The sequence below is a fragment of the Somniosus microcephalus genome, chromosome 2 (assembly GCF_052327205.1).
Source record: "Somniosus microcephalus isolate GS21.2 chromosome 2, FLI_Smic_1.0, whole genome shotgun sequence".
Classification (NCBI taxonomy): domain Eukaryota; kingdom Metazoa; phylum Chordata; class Chondrichthyes; order Squaliformes; family Somniosidae; genus Somniosus; species Somniosus microcephalus.
This window is the reverse complement of record NC_140988.1, coordinates 153,868,684-153,887,621: the sequence shown is the minus strand read 5'-3', so window position 1 is coordinate 153,887,621 and position 18,938 is coordinate 153,868,684. Positions and strand designations below refer to the sequence as shown.

General features: G+C 48.9%; 1 protein-coding gene across 6 annotated transcripts in view; it reads right to left on the bottom strand.

Moving 5' to 3' along the window:
- ptpn13 (protein tyrosine phosphatase non-receptor type 13) overlaps positions 1–18,938 on the bottom strand; it is a 358,778-nt gene that overhangs the window by 107,738 nt on the left and 232,102 nt on the right. For all 6 annotated transcript variants that reach the window (XM_085963776.1, XM_085963803.1, XM_085963794.1 and 3 more), the window contains one exon: positions 5,873–6,084. In XM_085963776.1, the coding sequence (XP_085819902.1) occupies positions 5,873–6,084 (212 nt within the window). The remainder of the gene's footprint in view (positions 1–5,872; positions 6,085–18,938) is intronic.

Here is an 18,938-nt window from a genome sequence, read left to right as displayed (position 1 = left end):
ATAGTGCCCCAGTAACACATGGATTTCTTCTTCCCCGCTGCCAATGATCCTAGAGACTGGGAACTTACTGGAACTCACCATGTAAGATGTCACAATGCCATCGCTATTAATAAATACTCTTGGATCAGATATACAAGTTCAAACATAACATGCACATTCAGTCCTCAGTATGTGGATTTACACATTCCAGACTCTGAAGATAAAAAAGTTATGGGCCTGTCCTAACTTAGAAGAACAAAGTTAGATGCGTTTATAAATGACATCTGAACCCACTCATTATATTACAGTCATTCATCTCCTCCCTTAGATCATTATTTTACAGAGAATGCACACAGCTTGACTACAGTGCTTAACTAAAAATTGACCTGACCGAATGACACAAATTATGAGGTTGAGTGTATGATGTTGGATTTGCTCATCTGACAAGTTGCTGTATCTTACTGGGAATAGGTTTTCTGTTTAGATTGCCATTCATATTTAAAGGGAAATTTTTAAAAAAGCGACTTAATATCTTTAAATAAGGGTACTGTTTAAATTGAAGCTCTACTTGCAGCAGAGGGCAAAATACTTATTGTGATACAACAACGTAAATCTGTACAGCATGTTTAAAGTAAGGAATGTCTAAAAGGTATTTCACAGATGGGCATAGGAAATGGAAATGGATGCTGAACCAGGAAGAGAGATATTAGGAGAGGTGACAGAAACCTTGATGAAAAAGATGGGTTTTGAAAGGGTACTTAAAATGTAGGAAGAGAACTCCAGAAAAGAGGTCCAAAGCAGCAAATGGTGGGACAAAGAAATAAAGCCAGAATCATCATAAAGGAGTGTTTGGAAAGGTTTATTGGGCTGCAGGAGCTTCCAGACATAGGGTGGAGCAACACCATGAAGGGATTTAGAAACATAGAAGATAGGAGCAGGAGTAGGCCATTCGGCCCTTCGAGCCTGCTCCGCCATTCAATGAGATCATGGCTGATCATCCAAATTCAGTACCCTGTCCCTGCCTTCTCCCCATATCCCTTGATCCCTTTAGCCTTAAGAAATATATCCAACTCCTTTTTGAATATATTTAATGAACTGGCCTCCACCGCCCTCTGTGGCAGAGAATTCCACAGGTTCACCACTCTCTGGGTGAAGACATTCCTCCTCATTTCAGTCCTAAATGGCTTACCCCTTATCCTTAGACTATGACCCCTGGTTCTGGACTCCCCGGCCATCATAAACATCCTTCCTGCATCTAGTCTGTCCAGGCCTGACAGAATTTTATAGGTTTCGATGAGATCCCCTCTCAATCTTCTAAACTCCAGTGAGTATAAGCCCAATCGACACAATCTCTCCTCATACGTCATTCCTGCCATCCCAGGTATCAGCCTGGTGAATCTTCGCTGCACTCCTTCCATGGCAAGAACGTCCTTCCTCAGGTAAGGCGACCAAAACTGTACACAATACTCAAGGTGTGGTCTCACCAAGGCCCTGTACAACTGCAGCAAGACATCCTTGTTCTTGTACTCGAACTCTCTTGCTACGAAGGCCAACATCCCATTTGCCTTCTTAACCACCTGCTGCACCTGCATGCTTACCTTCAGCAACTGGTGCACAAGAACACCCTGGTCTCTTTGCACTTCCCCTTCTCCCAATCTATTGCCATTCAAATAATAATCTGCCTTCCTGTTTTTGCCACCAAAGTGGATAACCTCACATTTATCCACATTATAGTGCATTTGCCATATTTCTGCCCAATCACCCAATCTGTCCAAATCGTACTGGAGTTTCTCGACATCCTCCTCACAGCTTACCCTCCCACCCAGCTTTGTGTCGTCTGCAAATTTGGAGATATTACATCCAATTCCCTCGTCCAGATCATTAATATATATTGTGAACAGCTGGGGTCCTAGGACCGATCCTTGCGGTACCCCACTAGTCACTGCCTGCCACTCGGAAAACGACCCGTTTATTCCAACCCTCTGCCTTCTGTCCGCCAACCAGTTCTCTATCCAAGTCAATACCTTGCCCCCAATCCCATGTGCCTTAATTTTGCACGCTAATCTCTTATTTGGGACCTTATCAAAAGCCTTCTGAAAGTCCAAATACACCACATCCACTGGTTCTCCCTTATCTATTTTACCAGTTACATCCTCAAAAAATTCCAGTAGATTAGTCAAGCATGATTTACCTTTTGTAAATCCATGTTGACTTTGTCCAATCCTGTCACTGCTTACCAAGTGCTCTGCTATTACATCTTTTATAATAGATTCTAGCATTTTCCCCACTACCGATGTCAGGCCTATAATTCCCCGCTTTTTCTCTACCACCTTTTTTGAATAGTGGGGTAACATTAGCTACCCTCCAATCCATGGGTACTGTTCCAGAGTCTATCGAGTTCTGGAAGATGACCAGCAATGCATCTACTATTTCTAGGGCCACTTCCTTAAGTACCCTGGGATGTAGATTATCAGGCCCTGGGGATTTATCGGCCTTCAGTCCCATCAATTTTCCTAACACCATTTCCCTACAAATACTGATTTCTTTCAGTTCCACCCTTTCATCAGGCCCTATGTTCCCCGGCATCTCTGAGATGTTATTTGTGTCCTCCTTTGTGAAGACAAAACCAAAGTATGAATTTAGTTGGTCTGCCATTTCTTTGTTTCCCATTATAAATTCCCCTGATTCTGACTGCAAGGGACCTACGCTTGACTTCACCAATCTTTTTCTCTTCACATATCTATAAAAGCTTTTACAGTCAGTTTTTATGTTCCCTACTAGCTTACTCTCATATTCTATTTTCCCTTTCTTAATTAATCCCTTTGTCCTCCTTTGTTGAATCCTAAACTGCTCCCAATCCTCAGGATTATTGCTTTTTCTGGCCAATTTATATGTCGTCTCCTTGGATCTTATGCTTTCCCTAATTTCCCTTGTTAGCCACGGTTGAGTCACCTTTTTTGTTTTATTTTTATGCCAAACTGGGATGAACAAATTCTGTAGCTCATCCATTCGATCTTTGAATGTTTGCCATTGCCTATCCACCGTCAACCCTTTGAGTGCCATTCCCCAATCAATCCTACCCAACTTGGGTAGATAAGGATTTTAAATTTAATATATTGGTGGATGAGGAGATAATGTAGATTAGTGAGAATGTGGGTGATGGATGAATGGGGCTTGCTGCAGCACACGACATGCGCTACAGAGTTTCAGACAGTTTGGAGTTAATGGAGGGAGGAGAATGGGATGTCATCAAGGAGGGCACTGGAATAGACGAGTTTGGAAGCGACAAAGGCATGCATAAAGATTTCAATGAGATGGGGTGGAGGAGGGCTTGATGCCTGACAGCATGGAAGCAGTTGAAAGGTCAACAGAAGCACTGGAGGGGGCTGGGTGCCATCAGAATACAAAGGAAGCTGACCCTGTACCATCTTTAGCCTCCAGAATAATTCTCAATAGCTGGTTTTGGATGAGGCATAATGAGGCATAAATTTGCCTGATTTGGTCAAGCCAGAACTGGCAATTGGTGACTGGCTAGTTGTGCCCCTCTGACTTCAGGGTGTGGAGGTGGGACTGTAGTGGAGGAGCGATGAGGAGTGGGAAAGTGCCTAATCGAAAGATGAAGTGCTGCTCCTCGAGCTTCCGCTGAGCCTCATTGGAGGTCAGAGTGGGGCAGAGATTTAAAATGGCAACTGACTGAAAGCTCGGAGTCACGCTTGCGGACTTTATACATAGAAACATATAGAAACATAGAAGATAGGAGCAGGAGTAGGCCATTCGGCCCTTCGAGCCTGCTCCGCCATTCAACGAGATCATGGCTGATCATCCAAACCCTAGCACCCAGTCCCTACACCGACAGCCATCCCACCCAAGCCCTATCCCCGTAACCCCACGTATTTAATCCCCCCTAACACTAAGAGCCAATTTTTATCATGGCCAATCAACCTAACCCGCACATCTTTGGAGGTGATCAGTGAAGCAATCACCCAATCTGCATTTGTTCTCCCCAATGTAGGGGAGACCACATCGTGAGCAGCAAATACAGCATACTAAATTGAAAGAAGTACAAATAAATCGCTGTTTCACCTGGAAGGAGTGTTTGGAGCCCTAGACAGTGGGAAGTGAGGAGGTGAAAGGGCAGGTGCTGTATCTCCTGCGCTTGCACGGGAAGGTGTTGTGCGAAGGGGAGCGGGTGTTGGGGGTGACTGAAGAGTGGCCCAGGGTGTCATTGGGGAAACAGTCCCTTTGGAATGCTGAAAAGGATGGGGTGGGGAAGATGTGTTCGGTGGTGGCATCGTGCTGGAGATGGTGGAAATGGCGGAGGATGATCCGTTGAATGTGGAGGCTGGTGGGATGGAAAATGAGGACAAGGGGAGCTCTAATGTGGTTCTGGGAAGGAGGAGAAGGTGTGAGGGCAGAAGTGCAGGGAATGGGACGGACACGGTCGGGGGCCCTGTCAACCACGGTGGAGGAGAATCCTCAATTGAGGAAATAGGAAAACCTATCAGAAGCACTGGTATGGAAGGTGGCATTGTCAGAATAGATGCAACAGAGATGGAGAAACTGGGAGAATGGAATATAGTGCTTACAGGAAGCGGGGTGGGAGGAAGGGTAGTCATGGTAGCTGTGGAAGTCGATGGGCTTATAGTGGATATTGGTTGACAGTCTATCCCCAGAATGGAGATCAAGAAGTCGAGAAAGGGACGGGAAGAGTCAGAGATGGACCATGTGCAGGCGATGGAGGAGTGCATATTTGAAGCAAAGTTGATGAAATTTTCCAGTTCGGGGCAAGAGCATGAAGTAGCACAGATACAGTCATCAATGTACTGGGAAAAAAAGTGAGCGAGGGGACCCGAGTAGGACAGGAATGAAGAACGTTCCACATGTCCCACAAAAAGGCAGGCATAGCTAGGACCCATACAAGTTCCCATAGCAACACCGTTTTATTTAGAGTAAATGAGAGGAGTCAAAGGAGAAGTTGTTGAATGTAAGAATAAGTTCAGCTAGGCGGAGGACGTTGGTGTTGGATGGGGACTGGTTGGGCCTCCATTCAATGAAGAAGCTAAGGGCCCGTGGGCCATCCTGGCCAGGAATGGAAGTGTAGAGGGACTGGACATCCATGGTGAAAAGGAGACTATTAGTAGGCCAGGAAACTGGAGAAGTGGTGGAGGGCATCGGCAGAGTTGAGGATGTAGGTCGGAAGAGACTGGACAAGGGGAGAAAGAATAGAGTTGAGATAGAAAGAAATAAGTTATGTGGGGCAACAACAGGCTGAAACGATGGGTCTACCAGGGAAGTTCTGCTTGTGGATTTTGGGAAGGAGGTAGAAGCAGGCTGTGTGGGGTTGGGGGACTATGAGGTTGGAGGCCGTAGCAGGGGAAGATCTCCAGAGGGGACGAGGTGAGTGACGGTCTGGGAAATGATGTTTTGATGTTCGGTGGTGGGGTCGTGGTCAAGGGGGAGGTAGGAGGAGGTGTCAGAGGATTGCCATTCAGCCTCCATAAGGTAGACGTCTGTTTGCCAAACAATACCGCCGCCCTTGTCAGCAGGTTTACTGACAAACCTTTATCACACTTTTATATAAGTATACTGTGTAAAAAATGTTTAATATTACTAGCCATTTATTACAAGCACCACAAAATGTACACTCTACTTTACTGCAATACCACACCATTATGATTAATTCTTTCAATGATCAAGTTAAACTGTCATGGTTGCTCTCTGTGTCTTTCACGTGTATCCCGGTCAATTCCAGGTTATCAGTTTACACATTAGATATCTTCACTTCCCAATTCAAAACACTTCTGAATAGTTTTGCAGCAAATTTTTACACTATTCAAAAGTCAGTCAGTATATATAATGCCATCTTATTAAAATTATTTCCAGTTTAGCATACCTGTTTTGACAGTCCTTTCAAAGGAATGTCATTCACCTGCAGTATGACATCGCCAACATTAATCTTCCCACACTCTGCTGCTGGCTGCCCAGGAAATAGTTTCTTTATTCTTACTACATTTCTGCAGTGTTCAGGAACAACCTCATTTCCTTCAATAAAACTGAAACCCAATCCTGAGGAACCTTTCAATAACTTCACCTTAAATATGTTTTCTGTAAAAGATGAAAGAAAAATAATTTTTATTTAAAACAAAATGGATTCGGAAACCAGTTCACAGAGTAAATCTCAATTCTAAAAGGTCTGAACTTTATTTATAGAATCATAGAATAGTACAGCATATTCGCCCCATTGAGTCTGCGCCGGTGTTTTTGAAGAGCAATCCAATTAGTCCCACCACCCCGCAACCCTCCCGCTCTTTCCCCAAATCCTTGCAATTTTTTCTCCTTCAAATATTTATCCAATTCCCTTTTGAAGACTACTATTGAATCTGTAACCACCTCCCTTTCAGGCAGTGCATTCCAAATCATAACCACTCATTGCGTAAAAAATGCTGTGGCAACTGTGGTTCAGTGGGTAGCACACTCGCCTCTGAATCAGAAGGTTGTGGGTTCCCATGGCACTATTTCAAAGAAGAGCAGGGGAATTCTCCCCAGTGTCATGGCCAATATTTATCCCTCAATCAACATCATTAAAACAGATTATCTGGTCATTGTCACATTGCTGTTTGTGGGATCTTGCTGTGCGCAAATTTGCTGCCGCATTTCCCACATTACAACAATGAATCCACTTCAAAAGTACTTCATTGGCTATAAAGCGCTTTGAGACGTCTGGTGGTCGTGAAAGGCGCTATATAAATGCAAGTCTTTCTTTTTAAAAGGTTTTCCTCATGTCGTCTCTGGTTCTTTTGCCAATCACCTTGAATCTGTGCCCTCTGGTTATCGAACCCTCAACCATTGGAAACACTGGCCTAGAAATTCAGGGGTTTAGCGCCACCTGTTACTGTCAGATTCGGGCAAAGAAATGGTGGCCGCCACTCTTCCACCCACATTTGACTGGCAGCGCTGACCATGTTGGCGTCGCCAAAATTATGTAGACAATGCAGATTGTGATGTCAGTGAGTGTGCAACGCTCACTTGATGGCCAATCTGCGCGTTTCGACTTCGCTGCTCCACTTACCGGCATGCCTTAAGTGCTAAGGAAGCATTGACAAGCAGGAAGGAGGCTGCAGCAGCGGTAGTTAAAGGGATCATCAGCAACAACTCACACCCGACATGATTCTGCAGTTTGACTGGCTCTGTGCAACTTTCTGCAACTGCAGCAGCTTTATAAACTTCTTTGAAGGTTCTAAGGTAACAGGGAGTTTTGTTGCAAGTGGAGAACACCATCATTCTTATTTAAAGGCTTCTGCTCACAACACTTGCTCACAGTCATGGGTGCTCTACTGGCAGTCCCCCTCGCGCTCGAGTATCTTACATACGAACAAAGACCTTCTGGTCCATCGAGCCTGTCCCACACAATTGCAACACCTTGTGTATCACAATATACACAATCCGCCCACCCAAAACCATGTGACCTCCTGGGAGAGGCAAAAAAAAGATTAAAAACCCAGGCAATTTGGGGGAAAAAAATATGGGAAATTCCTCTCTGACCCATCTAGACAATCGAAACTAGTCCAGGAGATCACTCTGGCCATGAAATCCCCGAAGTACCTACCTTCTGTAAGAGGTGATCTCTGCCCCAGCTCTCGCTTGAAGGAATTCAGCGACTCAGCATCCACCGCACAGGAAGGCAGCCTGTTCCAGAGGTCCACTATTCTCTGGGAAAAGAACCACCTCCAGACATCTTAGGGAGAGGGAGCGGAGGCAGCAAAGAAGATGAGAAGATGCGTGCAGAGGGAGGAGGAGGAGGATGGCCGAGAAGGCTCTCAACAGGACGCCTTATCCACCTAGGATCTTCCGAGAGCACTTCTCTTATATCCACTTATTAAGCGAGGAGCAGAGTATTAGGAGGCTCCGCTTCACCAAGGAGGTGGTCACAGAACTCTGCCACCTCCTACTACCAGACCTCCAGCCTCAGAGCAGGGCGACCATGGCTCTCCCAGTTACAGTCAAGGTCACCGTGGCCCTCAATTTCTTCGCCAGCAGATCCTTCCAGTCTGCATCACGAGACATAGCTATCATCTCAGTTTGCAGTTTATCGCTGCATGCAGGAGGTCACTGAGGTTCTCTACACCAGGAGAAGGGACTATGTTTTCTTCTCTGAGCAAAGAGAAGCAGGACGAGCACACACGTGGCTTTGCCAGGATAGTGGGCTTCCCCATGGTGCAGGACGCCATCGACTGTACCCACCGAGCTTTGCGGGCACCTCATAACAATCCTGAGATCTTCAGTAACCGTAAAGGCTACCACTCACTTAATGTGCAGTTGGTGTGCGACCACGCCTGCGATTCCTGATAGTCAATGCCCGCTATCCTGGCAGCAGCCATGATGCCTTCATCTTGCATCAGTCCGGTGTGCCAGTAATCTTCCAGCCATCACAGCAAACTCGAGGGTGGCTGCTCGGAGACCAGGGCTATCCGCTCTGCACCTGGCTTCTGACTCCCCCCTCCATCACTCGGGGCCGGCACTCATATAATGAGAGCCATGCTGCCACCAGGAGCATCACTGAGCAATTCCACTGCCTTGACCGCTCGGGAGGAGCCCTCCAGTATCCCATTTCCTGGTGATCTGCTGCATTCTTCACAACTTGGCCATCATGAGGGCGCAGCCCTTGCCACCAGGGATTGTGGGACAACCTGAGGGGGAGGAGGAGGGAGAAGAGGAAGAGGAGCAAAAGGAAGAGGACAAGGAGGAAGGGAGGAGGCAGTCAGCCAATCCCCCTTCTGAATGGACTGTCTGTGAATGTCTCATCAGACTCTGATTCCAATGAATAAAACCCCCAGATCCCCATTGCTCATCACATTCCCATCATACCATCCCTCTGTCACAGAATATCATAGTGTCCTCTTGGGCACAAAGCTGAAATGAGAGACACCACAAAAGATTCCAAACAAAATTAATAAATTTATCAAAAATCAATTGACACATACGATATGAACTAATCACCCTTGTGCATTCCCTTCGTGCCTGTTGTTCGGGTGCCCTTTCTTGATCTAGTGCTCCTACAAAGTGCTCCCCCAGTGGCTGTAGCATGGCTGGTAGATGGCTGCCGAGTTTCCATGGGGGAGACTTCAAATGGCCTTGCAGGATGACCTCGAAGGCCCGGCTGTAGACTGCACCAACTCGGCATGGGCGGCAGCAGTCTGGGCTGGCTGGCCGACAGGCAGCGGCAAGGGCAATGGCAGAGTGGCAGTGGTGGGAACAGGAATGCTCTCCATCTGGAGAGGACACAGCTGGGTCCTGCTCCACTGACACTCCCCCAGGGTGGTGTATCAGCATTCCTGTTGGAGCACAGATTGCTGAGCTGCTGTGACACTCTGCAAGCCCCGGTCGACATTGGTAAACCCAGCCACGATGGCAGCTGTCCGGGCTTGGGCGGCATCAAACTGAGGCTGCATGACAGCGGTCTGAGCTAGGGTGGCATCAAGCTGAGACTGCATGAGAGCGGTCTGAGCTTCCTCTGCAGCACTAAGATGTTGCGTCGCATCCGCCTGTGCTGCAATGGCAGCCGCGATATTGCCCATCACACGCAGCATCATATCTGGGTTGACACGATCTCTTCAGGAGTCTTCCATCATGTCAAGCCTGGAAATCCTGGGCTCCAAGCTCTGCGCAAAGCCCTGTGCAATGCTGGAGGCGGACTCCTCTCCATGCTCCCCGACATTGCCAAGAGGCTCGCTGGCAGGTTTGCCATTGCACCTAGCAATTCGGTGTGCATGCCCATCACCCTTCTTCTGAAGGTTGGCCCATCGAGCTCCTCATCCGAGTCCTGTGCAGCAGAACTTGTGCGCGAACTCGCCCTCTGGGGAGCTGGCCCATGTGCTACCCTTTCCCTCTGGCCTTGCTGCAGCCCACTCGTGCCCAGTGCCTCACCCTGTGCAGATCATGCTTCTACACTAGTCTCTAAAGTGCACGCAGTGCCAGTTTCTGAGCTGGTGTCTGCAAGTGGCAGATGTAGTGGCGCTGTGTCTTCTTCCTCTTCTTCTCCCCAATCGCTCTCCTGCATTGCCTTGGGGGACAGGCTGCTCGGGTGCTTGTTTTTGATTAGCTGAAAGCAGAAAGCGCAAGAGTCGGGTTATGGTGACGTGGGGAAAGCAAGATATGCTGCATACAGCATCAGTAGCTTGAAAGTGAGAAGAGATTGTGGGATGAGGGGGAAGTGGGATGTGTGAAGAAGGATTAGGAATGAGCATACAGTTGTTGTCCCCAAGGGCTTCAAACTCACCAGTTACCATGGTCTCTATGATCTGTCACCCAGTGATCTCCAGCACTCCTCCAGGTCGGTGAGGTCCTGGAAGGCAGCTTGCCTCCCCCCCGCCGCCCCCTGCCTGTCAGCTGCTGGTCCCTCCTGTTATTTGGCCTGCAAGAGAAAGTGAAGTGTGTGAGTGAGTGTGGTGCAATGTGTTTGGGTGATGTGCTGAATAGCTGTCAGTGTGTGCAAGGTGTGCGATGTGGGTGTGAGTGTTGGAGCAGTGGTAAGGTTGTGAGGGTGAAGTGAAGCTATGATTGCGAGTGGAGAAAGGCAGAAATTGTCGGTAGGCGAGTGTCGGGGGTGTGGTGTATTGAGCAGTGTGTGAGGCTTGTGGTGCAGATGGTGGGATATGGCATTTGCTGAAGCCTTCACTCACCTTGACCTGTCATATGAAGCTATTAAACTTCTTTCGGCACTGGCTCGCCGACCTGGGGACCACAGTGCTGGCCGTCACATAGGCGGCTATCTCCTGCCAGAGCCTTCGAGTGGTATGTGGCGAAGGCTTCCTGCCAGTCTATGGGAAGAGGAGAGCCCGCCTCCTCTCCACAGTTACCACCAGTGCCTCAAGAGTCATATCTGAGAATCTGTGGGCTCTCTCCCTGTGCTATGGCTCAGCCATGTGTTTGTACTGCCGTTTTCTTCCAGGTGAAATTGTAGGTGCATTGATAATGAGGTGCTGTAGCATCAATGAACCTCCTCTTTAAGTACTGAATAAAGCCTGTGCCAAACCCGATTGGGAATTAGACTGGACCCGATATTGGCCCACCTGTTGAGCGGTAAGCCAATAAGCAGCGGTTTTAGCACTGAGATCAAGACTAAAATCATGTTCATGAGGACGGAGCATGAATTTTGCGTGCTACCGAGACCATTTTGACCTGACGCAGCTTATCATTGGGCCTCAACACTGCCCGTTTTGTGGCCATATCTAATTTCGAGGCCACTATCTCTTTATTTACTCTACCTAAACCCTTCATGATTTTAAACACCTCTATCAAATCTCCTCTTAGCCGTCTCTCATCCCTGAAACCATTCTAATAAATCTCTTCTGTATCCTCTCCAAAGCCTTCACGTCCTTTCTAAAGTGGGTTGCCCAGAATTGGACACAATATTCCAGCTGGGGACGAACTAGTGTCTTATATAGGTTTAACTTCCTGGCCTTTGTACTCTATGCCTCAATTCAATTCAATTTTATTTGCCATATGTAATTAGTACAATGGAATGCTTACTCCCCCGTAGGGACACGTCAGCTATTCTTACAGCGCCGTGTTCAGAAAGTCAATTCTTTGGCATCCAGTGGCAGTGGGAGCACGATGTCCCTCAGCCGCTCCGTCCTCCTCGTCACCGCGGCCTCCTCCTCACTGTTGCAGGCTCGGCTTCACGTGTGGTGGCCTGCTTCTCCCGCTCACCCTCTGGCCACCATTCCCGGCTCCCCTCCTCCCAGTCGGACTGTGAGTCGTCGTGGCTGCTGCTGCTGCTCGATGCGCTGCGCTGCCTCCGCCCGACTCGCCGAACACATCCTCCAGTCGCAGTGGCCTCCACCTCACCGTCGCCGGCTCCACGGTCCGGGGCCTGCTTCTCCCGCTTCCGGTCTCGGCTCCCCTCCTCCCAGTCGGAATGCCTTCCCGCTGAGGAGCTGCTGGCTGACGAGCTCTAGCGGGTCGACATGGCTGCTACTGCTGCTCGATGCGCTGCGCTGCGCCCGCCCGACTCGCCGAACACCTCACTCCGGTTGCGGGAGCGAGCGGCAAGAGCGGGCCGCCCGAAGCAGGGAGAGCGCGCTCAGCACCGGACCGTCTCGGTCGCCATCTTGACTAATTTTTTATAAATTTATAAATCTATTTATAAAGTCATTAATGTACATCAAAAACAGCCGTAGCCCTAGTACTGAACCCTGGGGAACACACACTAGTGCCACATAACATGCTTGCCAGCAAAATTGAAGCCCATGGAATAAAAAGGACAGTGGCAGCCTGGATATGAAATTGGCTGAGTGACAGGAAACAGAGAGTAGTGGTGAACGGTTGTTTTTCGGACTGGAGGAAAGTATACAGTGGTGTTCCCCAGGGGTCAGTTCTAGGACCACTGCTTTTCTTGATATATATTAATGACTTGGACATGGGTGTACAGGGCACAATTTCAAACTTTGCAGATGACACAAAATTTGGAAGTATAGTGAACAGTGAGGAGGAGAGCGATAGACTTCAGGAAGACATAGACAGGCTGGTGAAATGGGCAGACACGTGGCAAATGAAATTTAACGCAGAAAAGTGTGAAGTGATACAGTTTGGTAGAAAGAATGAGGAGAGGACATATAAACTAAATGGTACAACCTTAAAGGGGGTGCACGAACAGAGAGACCTGGGGGTATATGTGCACAAATCGTTGAAGGTGGAAGGGCAGGTTGAGAAAGCAGTTAAAAAGGCTTATGGAATCATGGCCTTCATGAATATATAGGGGTGATTTTAACTCAGGTGCGGGCCGTTGTCGTGTTATCCGAATTTCGTGTTTCCCACATGAATCTAAATGGATGTGGGAGATTGATGCAATTTTAACTCAATTGGCCAATTGATTTCCAACGTGTGGGAAGCCTTTGCAAGGGGGTTCTTCATGACAAAGTCCCCTCCGATGACATCATCATTGCTGCTGCATTTAAGGTCCACAGCAAGCCTTGCTTCTTCTGCAGGCTTCCAAGCTTCCTCCATTTGGTGTCAGAGGGACCTGCAGGAGAGATGACAAGCGGGAGCGTAAGAGCAGCTCCTCGCTTTGACGAGGCAGCACTTCAGGCATTGGTGGATGGGGCTAGGGCCAACAGGGAGGTCCTGTTCCCTTCATCAGGGAGGAAGAGGCCTCCCACTCAGACCAAGGCTGTGTGGATGCAGGTGGCTGAGGAGGTTAATTCCTTGGGAGTCACCCGCAGAACCTGGACACAGTGCAGGAAATGATTTCATGACCTTCAGCGCACTGGAAAAGTGAGTATGAATTTCCCATCACCCTCAAGCTGATCCCCACTGCCTTTCCTCACCAGCACTCAGCTTTAGCAATCTCTTCCTCCACATCCCACTTGACACTGACATCCATGCACCCTTACCCATTCCCTCTCTCTCTATGCTCACATTCACATAACTATTCCACCATGCAGCCCTCACACTCCCTCTCACTCTGATGCTTTGAACACAACTGACAACACACAGGGAGGGCCCTTGCTCTTGCAATCTCACTCCATCTTTGTCTCCTTCTAAGTATCTATGCTATGCAATCTCTACACTCACTCCTTCATTCTCACTCAACCGCCACTTGTCTCCCTCATTGCAGGAAAAGAGAGCTCACAACAAAAGAGAGCGAGCCAGGACAGGAGGAGGGCCACCCTCAATAGCCCACCTGACCCCCTGGGAGGAGACTGTCCTGGAAATCATTGGTTTTGAAGATGATTCGTGCATGGGAGACGGACAGACGGGTGCAACACAGCAAGCTGGTGACAGAAAAGTTTCCCATCTCTCTCTTTAACATTGCATGAGTCGCTGATAATGATTGTCAAGCTGTGACAGATGGACTTATGAGCATCTGCAAAAAGCTATGTGCATGTAGCCTTGGCATCACATCTATAACTCTTTCCTTTACTCCCCCACAGGACCATCACAAGCATCCGTCCTCCCTAGCCAGGAAGAAGAGGCTGAGCAGCCAGACTCCTCAGAGGAAGCTGCAACCTCTGAGGGTGCAGCGTCAGCAGAGTTCTGCGCACCCAGCACCAGCACAGACACTCTCACCTCGGTGGGACCTTCGGGATATAGAGTAGTGTTGTCACCTGGTGTATCACAGCTCACAAGTGAGCATCAGCAGATTGTGGAGACAGGGACAGCAGTGGAGAGTCCTAGTCAGAGGTGCAGTACTCTGCCAGCTCGGCTCAGCAGCATGTCGACCCTCTGCCTCTGGGTCCATCCATGAGATCAGCGGTGATGGAACTCCAGGCACAGATGCAGGAGTCTCTGGCAGGTTTTGTCTCTAGGGTTGGTGTGAGTCTGGAGCGAATGGAGGAGTCCATAGCGAACATGAGCAGAGCCTTTGTGGAGTCATTGGCGCATGAACGCATCAACACGGAAAGGATGGCTACCTCCGTGTTAAGGCTGGCTACCATACAGGAGAGGATGGCTACGGCCATGGAGGAGCTTAGTCGCCAGGGTATGGAAAACATGGTCATTGTTCAGAATAGAATGACATCGCTTGAGCAGCGATGGGCATCTATTGAACAGAGAAACCAGACCTTCATGGAAGTCCTTCTGAGTAGGACTGCCATTGCAGATACGGGTCCCCATGGCCCCCCTGATGTGCAGCAAGGTGCTCTCCAGCCACTTGCAGGCGCTGAGGGGGACCTGAGACACGAGAGGGAGGTTGGTGGCAGACCTCAAGGAAGTGGGGGCTCCTCTCCAAGTGCTCACACTTCCATGCCACTGCAGAGCCCTCGGTCAGAGCCCCACACCCACGTGAGATAGGCGTCTCAACCCCTGCACAGCCACAGGAGCAGCAGACTGTTGACGAGCCCTCACAGGCTCGCAACCCCAGAGGACGCCCGCCAAAGGTGTCGAGACAGGAGCAGCAGGAAAGTGAGCAAGGGGCCTCCACATCTGCTGAAGGCATACAGGGAAAGCACTACGTAGGAGCACGCGTAAGAGGAAAGTTCTGCACAAGTAGTCACAAGGGTAGTCACTTGGGTGAAATGTTGTGTTTATTGTAAAAATGCCATCAGTTGGTTCTTGTACATAAAAATTCTGATGGCAACTGTTGCAGTTGTGGCATGTGTCATTTTGCGAATGGGACTTTCACATTGAGGGCTTAGGATTACTTGCACTCGTCAGTATGCTGGTCAAATAGCTAGGAATCCGCAGGGTCTTGGCCATTGTCGATGCTCAGGTAAGAAGCTGCGAAGCAAAAGTGTTTGATTGACTAGGCTAAGCAAATCTGGCCAGGGTGAGTGCATTCCTTGCATCCCGGGCAGCAATGTTCTCGCGTAATGCAGCCGCTGGTTGATGGGCCTCTGCAGGATCTTCGTTTTCGCCCCCCTCCTCCTCCGAGGAGGCTATGTGAGGAGCCACTTGGTCCTGAGGAATCTGCAAGCCACGACGCTGTGCCACGTTGTGAAGTACACAGCAAACCACGACGATTCTGGAGACACTGGCTGCTGAGTATTGCAGGGCTCCACCTGATCTATTCAGGCATCTGAAGCGCATCTTCAGCAAACCGATGGTTTGCTCGATAATGGATCTGGTGGAAATGTGGCTGGAGTTGTAGCGCTCCTCAGATTCATTGGCTGGCCTCAACGGCGTCATTAGCCACGTCCTCAGGGGATAGCCCTCGTCTCCAAGTAGCCATCCATTAATTTGGCCTGGCAGACTGAATAGCAGAGGCACACTAGACTGGCGCAGTATGAAGGAGTCATGGCAATTGCCAGGGTACATGGCACAAACATGCAAAATTTCCTTCTTGTGGTCACACACCAGCTGAACGTTGAGGGAGTGGAAGCCCTTGCGGTTGACAAAAACACCTGGATTGCGATGGGGTGCCCTAAGGGCCACATGTGTGCAGTCAACGACGCCCTGCACCCTTGGAACGCCTGCCAGATGAGCTAATCCAAGCGCTCGCGCCGTGACACTTGCTCGATCCTTGGTGAAATGGGTGTGATTGTGTGCGAGGGCAAAGAGGGCATCGGTTACCTGCGTGATGCAAGTGTGTGCGGCCGCCTGGGAGATGCCGCTGATGTCTGCTGCTGATCCCTGGAATGAGTCTGAGGCAAAAAAGTTGAGTGCGGTGGTGACTTTGCTGGCCACTGGTAATGGTTGTCCACCTGGTCCTCTGGGCAGCAGGTCTTGCTGTAGCATTGCGCAGATGTCAGTAACTACCTGTCGCGAAAGTCGGAGCCGCCTTTGGCACTGCTGCTCAGACATGTTGAGGTAGCTGACCCTGCGTCTGTAGACCCTGTTTGGGGGGTATCTCCTCCGCCGACGGGCTTCCAGGTGCTGACCCCTTCTGGTCTGTGCAGCTTCAGGTGGGTGAACAGCAGCCTGGCGCTCCTGCTGCTGCTGATGGTGCTGCTGTTGTTCCTGGTTCTGCTGGTGCCGTGGCTGGTGCTCGAGCTCCTCTAATGCCCAGATGGGAAGGAAATAAATGGCTCCCATGCTTCTGGTATATGCCTCCATTGAGGAAGTGCTGAGTGAAGGTGGTGAGAGGGGTTTCCCAGGAGGTCACAATGGAGATGGGTGTAAGGCACCAACCTTCCACAGGTGTGGTTAAGCCTTGTAAAAGTTGCCCCAGACCTGAGACCACGAAGTCCTGCCACCTGCAAATCATGGCTGATCAAATCTCCTATTTAATGGTTGACCTGCAGTTGAAAGTCACCAATCCAATAGTGCTCCCGCCAGGTTTCACATTTATGATTCCCACCAGGCGTGTTTTACGTGGGAAAAGGGTTAAAGTTGCAAGGGCCTATTAAAATAGGATTATAGAGGCCATTTAGTGGTAATTAAGGCCTTAAAGACCAGTCCCGCCTGTTGGATGCGGGACGGAGTCATGGCCATCAGACACGCCCGAGTTAAAATTGCTCGGAGTCGGGAACCAGGCCGGGGGGGGGGGGGGGGGGGGGTTCCCGCCTGCCATTTTAACACCCCGCCCACCTAAAAGCCCGCCTCATGGCCCAATGAAAATCGAGGCCATAGAGTACAAAAGTGTGGAAATTGATGAACCTGTATAAAACACTGGTTCGGCCCTAACTGGAGTACTGTTTCCAATTCTGAGCACTGCACTTTAGGAAGGATGTGAAGGCCTTAGAGAAGGTGCAGAAAAGATTTATGAGAATGATTCTAGGAATGAGGGACTTCAGTTACGTTGATAGACTGGAGAAGTTGGGGTTGTTCTCCTTGGAGCGGAGAAGACTGAGGAGATTTAATAGAGGTGTTCAAAATCATGAAGTGTCTGGACAGAGTCGATAGAGACTGTTCTCATTGGCAGAAGGGTCGAGAACCAGAGGACACAGATTTAAGGTGATTGGCAAAAGAACCAAAGGTGACATAAGAAAAAATCTTTTTATGCAGCGAGTGGTTAAGATCTGGAATGCACTGCCTGAAAGGGTGGTGGAGGCAGACTCAATCTTACCTTTCAAAAGGAAGTTGAATAATTATCTGAAGGAAAAAAATTATAGCGCTACAGAGAAAGGTACTAGGTGAGAGTCGGCATGGGCTCGACGGGCTGAATGGCCTTCTTCCGTGCTGTAACCATTCTATGATTCTTGTCCAGGTGGTCGTTAAATCTCTCCCGATTTATTGGCCCGTATTTTCCGATCCCTACGGGTGTGTATAAGCTGTGTACACACCCGTAGGGTCCTCGCCAGTGCCAGTTTCAGGCATGCAAAGCGCATGCGCTGAAAACCGGCACTTCCGATCTGTCAAGAAAATTCTCCTGAACACACTTCAGAAATTCCTCCCCTTCTCTGCCCTTAACACAATCACTGACCCATTCAATATTGGGGTAGTTAAAGTCTCCCATTATCACTACTCTATCATTCATGCACCTCACAGTAATTTCCTTGCAAATCTGCTCCTCTATCATCTTCCCATTATTTGCTGGCCTATATAATACACCAAGTAGCTTAATAGCACCTCTATTGTTTTTTTTTTATCTCCAACCAAATAGATTCTGTCTTTGGCCCCTCAAGGATATTCTCTTTCTAGCACTGTAATATTTTCTTTAACTAAAACTGCGCCCCCCACCTCCTTTTTTTCCCTTCCCCATCTTTCCTGAATACCTAGTACCCAGAAATATTAAGCATCCAATCCTCCCTTTTGAGCAAGGTCGCAGTTATCGCCATTACATCATATTCCCATGTGGCTATTTGCGCCTGCAGCTCACCAACCTTACCAACCACACTTTGTACATTTACACACCTGCGTTCCAAACCTAACTTAGACCTCTTTGTATTTTCTATGATCCCACATAATTCTGTATTATTTCTAACTCTAACCATCTCTCTCAGTCCTCTGTGCACCTTGTTTCTATTTTTTAAAATATTACATCTTGGTGCCCAACCCCTGGTGAATTAGTTTAAACCCTCCCACACCACCTGCCCGTGAGGATATTCGGCCGAGCTCTGTACAAGTGCAACCCGTCCATCTTGAACAGATGCCCCAGGAATCTGAAGCCCTCCTTCCTGCACCATGTCTCTAGCCATGCATTAATCTGCCATATCCTCCTATTTCTACTATTACTAGCACATGGCACTAGGAGTAATCCAGAGATTACTGCCTTTGAGGTCCTGCTTTTTAACTTCCTCCCTCGATCCTTAAAATCTGACTGCAGGACCTCAACCTTCTTCCTCCCTGTTGTTGGTTCCCACATGGATTACGACTCCTGACTCTTCACCTTGCCCCCCGCAGAATATTCTACACCCTCTCAGTTACGTCCCTTACCCTGGTACCAGGGAGGAAACATACCATATGGGTCTCACGTCGACAATAGCAGAACTGCCTGTCTGTCTCCCTGACTATCGCATCCCCAATTACTACTGCGTTCCTACACTTTGCTGTAGCCCCCGTGCAGTCCTTTGCCTCACAGTGCCAGATTTGGGACTGCACTCCTTCGAGGCGTCGTCACCCTCACTGGTAGTCAATGCTGA